Here is a 13,913-nt window from a genome sequence, read left to right as displayed (position 1 = left end):
TATATTAAAGTTTAAATATAGTTCTTTTTCTTTAAATACAAATATGGACATAAATATTCAGGGTACCCTACAGAAGACCCTGCCTATTATCATCCCTGTACATATTAAAATTTGTTAATAGTACTTATCACTTCTAGTAGGTGTGGATAACCTGATATTCAATGCGGGACATGCTTCGACCGTATATGCTTATAGCTGCAATCAAAGTTGGTCGGAATCGCTCGACAAACTGAGGAGGAAACAAGTTGAGTGCAATAAAATAAAAATAGATAACCAAATATTCATATATAAGTAAGAATTGATAATCACAACGGAAAAGTTGGCATCTATACCACACATCTTTGTTTTACAAAAGCACTGCATACACACATACAAAAATCCCCAGGTTAAGAAACTAACCTAACAGGAAAAAATTTAGAACACTTCAGCCACCTTGCTTGCAAGAACCCGCTCCCGTCTTTCAATGTAACCAAACGGAAACCAACCTGCTTTCCCTTTGCACTCACCCTCGGCCCATCCGTTGTTCGTCACCTGTTAAAACCACAACAACCATATTGAGATCCAAAGATAATCGCACCAACTTGAAAAACAAAGATTTTACGCTAGCCACTAGCATGTCAACCACAGCTGCCTGAATTGGGACAACAGGCCACGTCATAAATGGATGACCAAACAATCATTCAATGTTGAATCGGTGATAATCAATCATGTTCTGACTTCATATTAAGTTACCAATTCTGTCTTAGGCTTAAACTGATAGGAGAAGGGCTTCACTACTATTACATAATAACGGTATAAATGCATTTTATTTGGTTATTCCTGTACCAGTCTTGAAAATAATACTAATTCATTACGATAAGTGAAATGATGGTTAAAAAACAAAGCAATCCATTAGAAGCACCCTCCCCAGCCAGAGAGAGAATGGGAGATAAGCCATTTTTTTTTTCAAAGAAAGCTATAGTTATGTTCAGATTCAGCAAGCTATGAACCTTTCGAACAACAACATAATCACCAACGGATAGATTCAGCTCAACTTCAGACACAGCAGAGTATGGAAACATAACCTGCAAGAAGAATATAAGTTACAAAAGGAGAAAGCGGTCACTTGCTTTTCAATATTTAATATCCCTGTGCATACAAAACGGTGTCTTACTAACCTCTCCTAAGAAGTAACCCATGCTATCTGTTGATCCATTATGTGTCTGAGAAGCATAGACACCATTCACTTCTTCATATGATGGGGGTGGTGGCATGTTGTTATCCATACTAGGAGTAGGAGGGGCTTCAATTCTCTGTCGCTCTGATATCACCTATCATTAATATAGCACATAATCATATGTTTATAGCCAGAGAAAATTACCAGTCAGATGGCATATTTGCCTTTTGTATGGCAAATAGAATGGTAAAATGACCAAGTGATATGATTGCGTACCTCTCCCTCAAGCTGATCAAGTATTTGTAGGACTATTTGATGATATGCACGCTCTGCTTCAACCTTCAAGAAGAAATAAAATGCGGGATTATTTAGAAGTTATGATTTGTTATATCTCAGATCCAAGATTTCATTAAATTAAAAAGTTGCATAATCATAAGGAAAAACTTTAATACCATAGCTATAATACGCTGAAGGGTTAACCTCTGCTGCTGTGCTTCAACAGCAGCCAATGCGGCAGCTGCTTCCTTCCCCAGTATGGCCATGTTTGTCTTCAGATCTTGCAGCTTTGCTTCAGCTGCTTCTAATTTCATAACACTCTCAGCATTGCCTGGCATTTCTCTTACTTTTGCCTGGCGTTTAGAAACTTCAATAGCCTGTCTAGGTTCAAAAGACAAGATAGGAAAAATAAAATCATCAATGAAACATGTACTGAAACACAGGAGAAGAAAAGGACTAAAAAAAGCGGAAATGAAAAAGGAAGCCCATCAAGTTTTGAAAAATCAAATGAAAGATAAATTCTAGAATACCTGGGCTTCAGCTTCCTGTCGCATTCTGTCATAACGTTGAGCAAGATGCCGAGCATCCTCCAATGGTGCTCCCACAACCATTGCCCTTAAGGGCTCTGCAACCTAATCAGAATGGAGTATGACTTCAATCACAGAATTATTACGCTGAGATGGCAAGCACACACTGGATAAATCAACAATATGAGCCACCATTATGAAATAGAGTGAGATAGATGAACTTGATATATGAGTATGGCTATTAAATTCAATTCAATATTGGACTTGGATCAGGCCTACATATTCCTTTTTCATGAGATTACATAAATTTGAATATCAGTAAATCCCATTCATATTCAGTAAAACAGTTCAGTTAGGGAAAACCCCCATCATTACTTCTGTGAAGTCAGATTTGACCCTTATAATCTTACAATTACAAGTAGCTGCACGATGAACTCATACATTACACTCCAAACACACCCCACACATATACCTACCGAGTCACCGACACATATATAGTACCTGTGTGCCAAGAGCTTTTAATAAGTTTCCACGCTCTTTCTCCATTTGAGCATGGGCTCGTGCAAAACTTAGTGCAGCTCTGCACAATGTACTACCACTGGTACATGTATTTTCCCCACCATATTTCCTGCTATCTTCTGACAACTTTGTTCCTGTTAAATAAGAAATATAGGAATTCAATAACATTTTTCTGCAAACTAACTGCAATAAAATATAAAAGCTTCACTAACCAATATTTATTACCTATTTCAACTTGCTTGGACCCAGTAACAATATAACCTTCTACACCACGGACAATATCCCTTTGATAATGCTGAAAATACAATAGGTACCATTATCAGTCTAGGAGAGATGAGACAAAATTGAGGTGAAAAATAAACGAAAATAGAGGATTCGCGTCAAAGAACCAATTAACCTTCCCCGCACGTGTTGATATATAAAGTTTCTCAAGTTTCTGGTGTAGCTGGAACTCTATCTCATCGGTAACCACATTATCTGAACCTCCATACCCGCCAGCCCCAAACTGTTTCAGAACAGCCTAAATAGCAATATTTCAGAATCTTCATTAACACGCATGATAAAGGAAGCAAGCAAAATGAAGGAGCATTTGAGAAACAGGAACACAAAAATAAAATAAAATAACTAAAATAAGAAACAAATTAGAGCTTAATCATCATAATTAACGGTACAGAAACAGAGATACACGCCAGGCTCGGTGATTTTGAAATCTGTTACCGAGTTCAATGCATAAGACACAAGCTTAAAATTCAAATTTAATCTACAGCTTTTCGTTATTGATTTTCGCAATGCAAGTGCCGAATTCGATTAGATCCGATACACTGCGGTATCATATTCACGAGAACAAAAAATTACACGGTTATAACACAAAACTAAAAAGACCAGAACGAAAATCGAATCAGAAAAAGAAAAATGCAATAAAACCGTAACAAATGGAAAGAGAACCATGGGAACATACAACGAAATTCACAGAAAGAGAGAATAAAGCGAAAGATCTGGTGAAGAATAGAGACATAGGTTTTGCATGAGAACCTGTTGTTGGCGAGCGACCTGTTCGCGAAGCTTGGAGGCTTGCTTTCTAATAGCATCCATTCAGGAGAGAAGCGAATGAATTGAATCAAAGCCACAGTATTAGTTTCAGTCTCATAAGCACCAATCCACCACCAACAACATTAACACTATCTCCATTCATTGGGCTTTGGATCCTTCCTCGAGAAACTTGTTCGTTTGGAAAAACATTTTTTTATTTTTTTATTTTTCATTTATTTTTTAAATTTCAATTTTCACCTTTTGAAAAGATAAAACGTCTCCCCTGTCAAACGCTGAGTTAATAAAAATTAGAAATTCAGTGAAAGTTGTGGAGTTTGATCTTTTCAAAAAAAATAAAATAAAATTCTTTTCTTTTATTTCTCACCCGTTCTAGCAGGCCGCATTAATGGGCCATTTCGGAAGCCCATTATATTATAAGTGACAATCTTTTTATTTAGGAACATAAATGAAATTATTAATAATTAAAATTATCAACAAATATTTTGAAATAATTATAAAATTGAAAAATGTTAAATGTTATCATGATATTTTTTTTTTTAAATGTCAATACCTTTATACAATGGTGGTACGTTTTTTCAACCAAAAATAATCGTAACGTTTAAATAGATAATAATATATGACGTAAATATTATGTATGATAAAAAATAAAAAATAACATTTTTCTAAAATTTGTGGTCATATTTGTAAAGGATAGGTTATTTTATCTATTTTTTTTTCATGCTTATCTTGACTATCAATTTTTAACACCATTAAATCAGAATTTCAATAAAAAAGAGAAATGATAAATATTAATTAAAATTTTAATCTAATAATATTTATAAATAATAAGTACCCACGAAGAAAAAGAAGAAGAGATAGGTAAAATAACAAGTATTGAAAGTGTAACTTATGCCATAACTAATAGCTAAACTTGAAATGAACTAACTCAATGAGTCGAAAAAATCGAACAGAACAAATCTATTGTCGATTGGTTCAAAAAAAATTTCCCCCAAAATCAAACTAACTCGTATGTATGTGCCTACCTCACTCGGAGTTATGGGGTTTCTACCAAGGCACTTGACAACAAATCTGCAGAATGAATAATCTTATTTCTCAGCTAATAGCAAAAAGATACTATTAGCTAGTCTTTCTTCCAAAATGGTTAACTGGGAAGCACAATCATGTTAGGATCAAAGGGCATGGCTTGATTAACCCCGGCTTGGAAAACTGTCATGTTGCCTTGTCGAGATCACATTTCACATATCATAAGCAATAAATAAAATAGGATGTTGACACCTGTAAAGAATCTTGGGATACACCACCCCAAAAGCTAGCTCAAAGTCAAAGGGTTTTTGGGATACATCACCTCAAAAACTAGCTCAAAGTCAAAGGGTGAGAGTGCCCACATCCTTATAAATGCCACATTAATATATCTCAACACGCCCCCTCACACGAGAGTCCATTGGGCTTGAAGAGTGAACAATGAAACAGGCCCAGCCTCCTACCTGTGCTCCACAAGAGAAAGTGAGGGACGACGAGACTCTGATACCATGTAAAGAACCTTGACATACACCACTCCAAAAGCTAGTTCTGATGGTGGGAGTGCTCACGGTCTTATTGCACATGCAACCAACGTGGGACTATATATCTCAACAACCATCAAGTGTCCCAATTGTGAATAGTGTAGTCAACGCCAAAGGAAGTGTTTGCTTCATCCACAAAGAGACGTTAAAGTACTAAATAGATAAAAGCTCATTTTCATGTCATGAATCCCCCAATAGGTATCCAAAGAAACGAAGATTCCAAAAATAAATAATGGAGCCAAAAAGCTAACACAGAGCCCACCACTGAGTAAATGCTATCAGTGGTGGTAGAGAGCACAGGTACTTAGTGGGAATTCCTTTCGCACCTACAAATAGTACCACACACACACATACACACACACAATCAAAAATCTTCAGTATACTAAGCCAAACTATCATTCAAAGAGTGGTATTATTTGGTTTTTCATTCTTGGTTTCGCTCCCTCATGGCTCTTGCTTGGAATTTAGCCATTGCTTTAGTACTTCTTGCCCTGCAACAATCTTGTTTTTGTGTGGCCTCTACGTCAAGCAATGTAAACTCTGTTATTCCTATTTTTTACTAATCATATTTTCATTTTTCTCATGGTAGCATCTTGGAATAGCTATAGGGGTTCCTTTATTTTTCGTTTTTCATCCCTATTTGGTTCTCATTCTTATTCTCGGTTCTTTGTAGGTTCATATTGTGTATATGGGTGACAGAATCCACCAGAGTGAGCAACACCTAGTTGAAGACTCCCACCTTGACATACTTTCACATATTCTTGGAAGGTTTCACTTTAAATCATTTTTTTTCTTTTTCAATGAACTTGCTTCAGTTCAAAACTCCAAATATGTTCATTTGTGCATCAAAATAGGTATACCTTCCACTGCATACCTTCCACATACTTCCTTGCATATTGTTTTCCGGAAAATAATTGAAACAAATGGCGTTTGGATTAATACAATGAAATTTTATTAAAGAATGCTGATTGGACCTGTTTGCAGTTTTAAAAATTAAAATTGATAATCTGCTATCCTTTTTTTTTTTCTTTTTTTTTAACAGCAAAAGCGCGGCTAAGAAGTCCATCCTGTATAGCTATAAGCATGGTTTTTCTGGATTTGCAGCAGTTTTACGTCAGTCTCAAGCTAAGCTTCTTGCAGGTACTTCACAGTTTTAGTCAATATGTGACAGCATTGGTCAATACTTTCAGTGCAAAAATATAATTAAATTAGATTTAAAAATGAGAGTGAAAGTTTTGAAGATTAATATTTTATGAAAAGTTCTATTACAAAAGTAAAACCATTCTTTCTAATTTTAAGGGATACCAGACTTCAAATTTTTTCTTCGTTTGGATTAAAATCTGAAGAAAATTATTGACATCAAATTAGCAAGTTTTTCTGGCCTTCATCTTCACACGAAATCACAAGTGTTGGCCTATAAATTCTAGGGAGATAGAACAAGATAACGAGCGTGATATTGATGTTTAACACTTGACAGAGGTGTTGAGGCCACAGTCTCAATCATGGCCAAGTATTGAGTAAATTTTTAGTATTCCTGAATTATGGTTTACTTAATTTAAAAGTAAGTGTGCTACATGTGGAATTAATAATAAACAAATCACTGGAATAATGCTTTTAGGTGAGTATGATTTACTTAACTTAAAAATAAGTGTGATACATGTGGTATTAATAATAAACAAATTAGAGAATAATGCATTTCGGTGAGTATGATTTACTTAATTTCGGTGAGTATTAAAAATAAGTGTCATACATGTGATAATAATAATATACAAATTAGAGGAAAAATTCATTTAGGAGAGTATGATTTACTTAATTTAAAAATAAGTGTGATGCATGTGGTATTAATAATAAAAATATAAGTGGAATAATGCAGCTAGGTGAGTATGGTTTACTTAATTTGAAAATAAGTGTGATACTTGCAGTGTTAATAGTAATAAAATATGTAGATTCAATGCAGTTAGGTGGGTATTTTTTCTAATCTCAATCAGTGATGTATTTAGGTTGATTGGCAAGTTTGTCTCCGCCAATACTCGGGGATTGTTTGTGTTGATTGGCAAAACAAGCTTTTATTATCAAAAAAAAAAAAAAAAAACAAGCTTCAAAAGCTTTGTGCATATACAGTCATGAAAATTTTAACCATCCAAACCCCATATAGAAAAAATGAGAAAAATTTCATTCAATTTAAGTTCAATTAAATAAGGATATCAATCTCACTAAAGCTGCTCATCCAAGAATGAATCCCTCATAGTATGCTTTGCGCTTGACCTCTATGAAGATCTTGTGCATCATAACACCTTTGACTAACTGTCCTGCATGATGAGGTGAACAATTTTGTGAGGATGGACCTTGAGACTTTTAATAGCGTGGATATTTTGTGAAGCAAATCTAGTAAACTCTCGTGATATGTTTTGTTAGAGTATAATATAAATTATTAAAGAGACATTTACTTATTAGCTTAAGATTTTGAGTTAAATTGATTCTTTACATGATATCAGAGCCAATGACGGATCTAGGGGAAAAAGTTAGGTAGTGCCAAAAGATCTGACCAAGTAGAATCAGGTGGTACTAAGGTTGTATTATTTTTAAAAATCCAATTAATATTAAAGCTGTATCAAAAAATTTAAAGAAAATTTATACCATTTTAAAAAATTAGGTGGTACCAAGGCATCATCTACCTTCCAACTGGCTCCGCCATTGAATTCAGAGCCTTGTGTTTCGAGTTCGATCTTCGCTACCCCTCATTTTTTGTGGAATTTTCTTAGCATTGAGCTTGTGCATTGTCCATTTTTCAAGTTCAACGGGCTCTCTTGTAAGAGGACATATTAGAGTATAATATAAACCATTAAAGAGTCCCGGTCAGTTTGTTACATTTACTAGAATGTTTTAAAATAATGTAAAAAAGAAGTGCCTAATGAAAAGCCAAAGCACGAGAATGAGTTCAGTAAAACGTTATGTAAAAACTATACGTCTATACCTATGAAATATATTTTAAAGGAAAAATTGAAAATCTCTAATTCCAATTATTTTGATTGATACCATTTCTACATTGGCGTGAGAACTTTATCATATCTCAATCGGTGATTGCCAACCTGTAATAGTTTTCTTTCCTTGTCTGCACTTTTTACATGCAGATTTCCCAGGAGTTGTCCGTGTGATTCCAAACAGAATTCTTAGTCTTCACACAACAAGAAGTTGGGATTTCTTGAACGTCAAGCAGGATATAGTGACTGGTGTTCTTTCTAGGGGTCAATCTGGAAAAGGCACCATCATTGGCATCCTGGACACTGGTTAGTATAGAATTGTTGTATAAGCATGTCCTTGATAAAATCATAAAATGGGACTGTGCTTACATAATTTTTTGTTCCATAGGTATTTGGCCCGAGTCTGAGAGCTTTAGAGAAGACCACATGGATAATCCTCCTCCTCGTTGGCGCGGTATATGCCAAGTAGGAGATAACTTTGACCGCTCCCACTGTAATAGGTTGATCAAATTTATTTCTAGGCATTTGATTTCCTTTATTTTTCCTTTGTGACATTTTCTTTTCTTTGATGTGAATATCACTTTCATAATTTTGCATGCTATATGATGTAAGTGACTAAACGACACAGTTTAATTGTATATCTGTTGGAAATTGACAATCACACGAATCGAAAAAATAGAAAAGAGAAAAGGGAAGAGAGATTGACACTTGTTCCACCCAAAATAGACTACGTCCAGCCCAGCTTGTCTGTACTATATTCATCTCACCACCACTCGTTATAAGTCACTCAATTTACAAGGAGAATATAAATAAGATTAGAAAACCTTAACAAAAGTTATTCATAGACACAAGTCCAAACTATTAAAAAAAAAAAATTACAATAAATTAGAATCCTACAATAGTACCTAATGTTTACGGGCCTGTAGGGCTGCGCCCCGGACCCTCACCGGGGCAGCTTCCCCAGACCCCTGCCAATAAGAACCCTCGTGAGTACGTGAAGTACTAGTCATGCCTAGACATGTAGTTCTATACTATATCTGTAAAACCAGTAGCTCATATAACTGCTTGTTCAGTTTGACCATTGGCTACTACTATTTTAATTTCATCCTTTCTGTTTTGTCATGATACTGAAAGGTATCTACACTCTTGTCCTTCCATAAAATGGCAGGAAAATTATCGGTGCACGCTGGTATATCAAAGGGTATGAAGCTGAATTTGGTAAACTAAATTCAAGTGATGGGGTAGAGTACTTATCTCCCCGAGACGCATCAGGACATGGAACTCACACGGCATCAACTGCAGCTGGTGCTCTAGTAGAAAATGCAAGCTTCATGGGACTAGCTAAAGGATCAGCAAGAGGTGGTGCTCCATCAGCTTGGTTAGCTATCTACAAAATTTGTTGGTCTACTGGGGGCTGCAGTTCTGCTGACCTTCTTGCAGCATTTGATGATGCAATATTTGATGGAGTAGACATTATTTCAGCATCTCTTGGCTCATATCCTCCACTTCCTACTTATGTTGAGGATGTTCTTGCCATTGGTTCCTTCCATGCTGTAGCTAAAGGAATCTCTGTAGTATGCTCTGGTGGCAATTCTGGCCCATATACTCAAACTGTTATAAATACTGCCCCATGGGTTATTACCGTTGCTGCCAGCACCATCGACAGGGAATTTCCATCTAGATTTATCTTGGGAAACAATCAAACTCTACAGGTACTTCATCTTTGTGCTTTTTCTGGGTAGAAGTTTCATTGCAAAATTCTTCAAAAACTTAATGAATATAAAGCAGTTATTATTCAAACAAGGACCGGGATGTTATTTAGCAACACAAAATGAGCAAAATTTAGGATTTTCAGATGACAGTAATGAACCTCTTCCTCTGTATGAATATATGCTTGACATGTCAAGTATGAAACAAAACTACATCTCCTCTTATCTATCATTGGGTTCATCTACCAACGACCCCAATTAACTTGGGTTAAAAGTGTTGTTGATGTTGATGATGTTGATATAATTTGTTCATTTTAATTCTTGTGGATGTCCTATTTGTGCAAGTAGTTTGTTCATTTTTTTTTTTCGTTTTGATTCTTAAGGATGTCCTTTTGTGAATACTAGGCTTGTAATCTTAGATTCAAATGGAATTCCATGCTCAGGTGATTTAATATTGTCTAAAGATTCCAATCACTGACCAAAAAAAACCTTAATTGCAATTAAAATTAAATTTCTATAGCCTAAAGGGATATTTTATTAAAGTTTTATATAAAAATTTTATTCTAGTTTCTGACGGAAGCACTTAATTTTAAACCTTGAAACTGAGCAAACAGACACCAACATTAATTTTTATTAGTTAGCGTCCTTGCTAGAATAACCGTTTTCAGTGCAGACACAGAACTATATTTTGTTTCCTCGTATAGGGTCAGAGTTTATATACGGGGAAAGATTTGAGCAAGTTTTATCCTATAGTGTACGGAGAAGACATAGCAGCTTCGGATGCAGATGAAGAAAGTGCAAGGTAAAGTTATCTTCCTACTTGTTGGCGTGATATATATGTGAAACCCGGAATGTGAAAGTGCATATTTAATTTTTTTCTGCTCAGAAGCTGCAATTCTGGAAGCCTCAATGCCACCTTAGCTAAAGGAAAAGCAATTCTGTGTTTCCAGTCTCCGTCACAGAGGTCAGCCACTGTTGCTATAAACACTGTAACGGAAGTTGAGGGTGTTGGTCTCATATTTGCTCAGTTTCCCACTAAGGATGTTACTATATCGGGGAGTAAGCCCTCTGCCCAAGTTGACTTCATAACTGGAACTACAATTCTATCATATATGGAAGCAACTAGGTAATTAATCTGGCAAAGCAACATCTATTCTTTATTATGCAAAGTCTGGAAACATAATAACATGGTCTTGGGGTCATTGACCGAATTATGTAATTAATAATGGTTGCAATTTGGCATTCCATTGGTTCTTTGCATTTTTAATGCTTTTGCACCAACAGCTAAGAAGTTAATATTTCCTGCTAGCATTACTTTTATTCTAAATATATTCTGATGAATGCATATGTTGTAGGAATCCTGTAATCAAGTTTAGCAAGACCAAAACAGTTGTTGGGCAACAGATATCCCCGGAAGTGGCATTCTTCTCTTCCCGAGGACCAAGTTCTCTTTCTCCTTCAGTGTTGAAGGTTCTGATCATTCTTCTATCAAGGAAATAGTTTTTGTCATATGAAAATCTAAAGCTTTATCTTCATCAATCTGGTGCAGCCTGACATTGCTGCTCCTGGAGTTGATATTCTGGCGGCATGGTCACCTGCTTCTTCTGCCCGGGTGCTATCTGATGCAAATCAAGATGAGTTACCTCCTCTTAACTTCAACATTGAATCAGGAACTTCCATGGCATGCCCCCACATAACAGGTATTTTGGCACTTATAAAGACTATCCATCCAACTTGGAGCCCTGCTGCAATCAAGTCTGCACTTATCACAACAGGTAAAAAGGGCTCGCTCATAAGAAATTTTATCATTGGGGAAAATATTTTTCTGCTCATTGGTACATTATATATATATACTTACTTTCATAGATGTTATACCGGAGTCAAAAGATTTCCCGTATATATATATATATATATATATATAAAGGTAGGATCTTTTGACACTTGTGTCAAATTTAAAGTTTGACATTTTATCTGAGAGTCGTTATATCAAAAAAGATCAATGGTATCACATACTTATAAATCAAAGTCGTTGATCTTTTTTGATCTAACGGCTTTTAAATGAGGTGTCAAACTTTAAATTTGACACCGGTATCAAACGATCCTACCCCATATATATATATATATATATATATATATATATATATATATATATATATATAGATATATATATATATCACAAGTCCCTTTTCAAAGTTATTGATGCCCCTAACTTTATCCCCATTTTTTGAATGAAGCTTCTGTGAAAAATGAATACAATCAATATATTGGAGCTGAGGGAGCACCACATAAACAAGCTGACCCATTTGACTATGGTGGTGGTCATGTTGATCCTAACAAAGTGACAGATCCTGGTCTTGTATATGACTTGGAAACCTCAGATTACTTTCTTTTCTTATGTTCTATGGGCTACAATGACACTGCCATAAGTTTATTAACAGGGTATCCTACCAAGTGCCGTAAATCACACAAGTTCCTGTTGAATATGAACCTGCCTTCTATAACTGTTCCCGAGCTTAAGCAAACCTTGACGGTATCAAGAACAGTCACTAATGTTGGCCCAATTAAATCGGTCTACATTGCTCGTGTTGTAGCTCCAATTGGCATATCAGTAACAGTTGAGCCATCAATCTTAACGTTTAGTTCTAAACGAAAGAAAATGAAATTCAAGGTAACGTTTTCTTCGAAGCTACGAGTTCAAAGCAGATTCTCATTTGGGTACTTGTTCTGGGAAGATGGGTTACATCAAGTGAGGATACCATTGGCTGTCCGATCTATAGTAGAAGAACTTTATGCAGAAACATAATACCATAATTATTACCTTTGTAACGTAATGGTAAGAAACATATACTCATGTGATGACTCTGTGTTGCCTTGCATTACACACAACGTTCATATTTTTTAAAATTGACACAACATTTCATATTTAATTGCATTCTGTGTCTCACACTATAATTATTGGTGTACCAAGTATGTTATAATTAACAGTTGATTGATGACCAATATAATCTCACGTGACCTTGTCATAATAAATGAAACATGAGAAGATGCACTCAAACCAAACCAAACATCACTCCATGATCACCTCTTTCTCAGGTTAAGAATTCAAATATTTTTTCCATAGATTAATCATCAAAATTAAATATTTATAATCATATATGTAAATACGGGTGTTCATCAACCGATTCAAACCGCGATGACCGAACCGAAAAATCAAAAACCAAAAAAAACCTGCAAATTTTAATTGGATTGGATCGGTTTTCGGATTGGTTGATGAAAACCGATTCAATCCAAACCGATCTAATATATTAATTTTCTTCTACCTACTTGGGTCTTTCCCTAATCATAGCCCAAATTTTCTAAACCCAAGATCCATTAACCCATCAACTAAACCCAAGAAAAAACCTAGTCACGTCTCATCAACAAAATTTTATCTGTGTAGAGCTTCATATCTTATTGCCAAAAAAAAAAACTATATTATCGTTTACTGATTTTTTGTATTTCAAAAAAAAAAAATTTACAAAGCCAATATATACAAAAGATGTCATTTGCACAATAATCATGAAACAAATTTTAGGATTTTCAAAAAACCGATCCAATCCAAACAGAAAAAAATTGGATTGGATCTGATCGGATTTGAAAAAAAATTCAAACCGAATGGATGATTACATGATCAAACCGAAGAGATTGGATCGGATAATTTTTGCTTCCAAAATCGATCCAATCCAGACCGCGAATACATCTATGTGTAAAGAACTAATTCAACCTAAAAGCTTAAGCTAGTGGGTGAGGCTATATTAATAGTTTTATATATCTCTAATACGCCTCCTCATATGAGAGCTCATTGGATTTGAAGGGTGGATGATTCATCAGACTCAGCGTACCTATGCTAAGAAATTTCACAAGAGAAAGTGGGGGAAGTGAGAATCGAACATGTGACATCTAAGCTCTAATACCATCTAAAGAACCAATCTAACCCAAAAGCTTAAGCTAGTGGGTGATGTTACATTAATGGTTTTATATATCTCTAACAATATGATTAATTCATTTATTATTTAATGGGTTTAGAATTTGTTCTAGACCAATAAATTGAGCTTGTTCCATAGGTCGAACCTCTCACTTCCACTAAAGGGCTA

General features: G+C 35.2%; 2 protein-coding genes across 2 annotated transcripts; one reads left to right on the top strand and one right to left on the bottom strand.

The window, feature by feature from the left end:
- Window positions 1-3,691, bottom strand: LOC133287050 (SH3 domain-containing protein 2-like). Its single transcript, XM_061484600.1, has 11 exons — window positions 3,511-3,691; window positions 2,876-2,998; window positions 2,704-2,773; window positions 2,461-2,612; window positions 1,963-2,064; window positions 1,609-1,809; window positions 1,433-1,495; window positions 1,158-1,310; window positions 990-1,064; window positions 400-531; window positions 1-229 (listed from the first exon to the last, which is right to left on the bottom strand). The coding sequence occupies exons 1-10, from the start codon at window positions 3,568-3,570 to the stop codon at window positions 415-417; spliced, it is 1,116 nt and encodes a 371-aa protein (XP_061340584.1). The 5' UTR covers window positions 3,571-3,691; the 3' UTR covers window positions 1-229; window positions 400-414.
- A 1,730-nt stretch (window positions 3,692-5,421) lies between these two features.
- LOC133287069 (subtilisin-like protease SBT3.9) lies at window positions 5,422-12,632 on the top strand. Its single transcript, XM_061484625.1, has 11 exons — window positions 5,422-5,623; window positions 5,764-5,858; window positions 6,133-6,230; window positions 8,222-8,377; window positions 8,460-8,571; window positions 9,240-9,783; window positions 10,485-10,582; window positions 10,667-10,906; window positions 11,136-11,250; window positions 11,330-11,555; window positions 12,015-12,632. The coding sequence occupies exons 1-11, from the start codon at window positions 5,537-5,539 to the stop codon at window positions 12,581-12,583; spliced, it is 2,340 nt and encodes a 779-aa protein (XP_061340609.1). The 5' UTR covers window positions 5,422-5,536; the 3' UTR covers window positions 12,584-12,632.
- Window positions 12,633-13,913: the final 1,281 nt, after the last annotated feature.

The sequence above is a fragment of the Gastrolobium bilobum genome, unplaced genomic scaffold (assembly GCF_033153095.1).
Source record: "Gastrolobium bilobum isolate Gb01-03AN ecotype WA unplaced genomic scaffold, APGP_CSIRO_Gbil_v1 utg1487, whole genome shotgun sequence".
NCBI classification, from domain to species: Eukaryota; Viridiplantae; Streptophyta; class Magnoliopsida; order Fabales; family Fabaceae; genus Gastrolobium; species Gastrolobium bilobum.
The sequence above is the reverse complement of the archived record's forward strand: the minus strand, read 5'-3'. Positions and strand labels throughout refer to the sequence as shown.

Bases quoted from the DNA above. Each gene is read 5' to 3' on its own strand.
- LOC133287050 (XM_061484600.1), bottom strand. From the start codon at position 3,570: ATGGATGCTATTAGAAAGCAAGCCTCCAAGCTTCGCGAACAGGTCGCT. The intron at 2,613-2,703 runs GTAATAAATATT...CTTATTTAACAG, and splicing joins GTCCAAGCAAGTTGAAATAG to GAACAAAGTTGTCAGAAGAT. The intron at 1,065-1,157 runs GTTAGTAAGACA...TTCTTCTTGCAG, and splicing joins TGGGTTACTTCTTAGGAGAG to GTTATGTTTCCATACTCTGC.
- LOC133287069 (XM_061484625.1), top strand. From the start codon at position 5,537: ATGGCTCTTGCTTGGAATTTAGCCATTGCTTTAGTACTTCTTGCCCTG. The intron at 8,378-8,459 runs GTTAGTATAGAA...TTTGTTCCATAG, and splicing joins CATTGGCATCCTGGACACTG to GTATTTGGCCCGAGTCTGAG. The intron at 10,583-10,666 runs GTAAAGTTATCT...TTTTCTGCTCAG, and splicing joins GCAGATGAAGAAAGTGCAAG to AAGCTGCAATTCTGGAAGCC.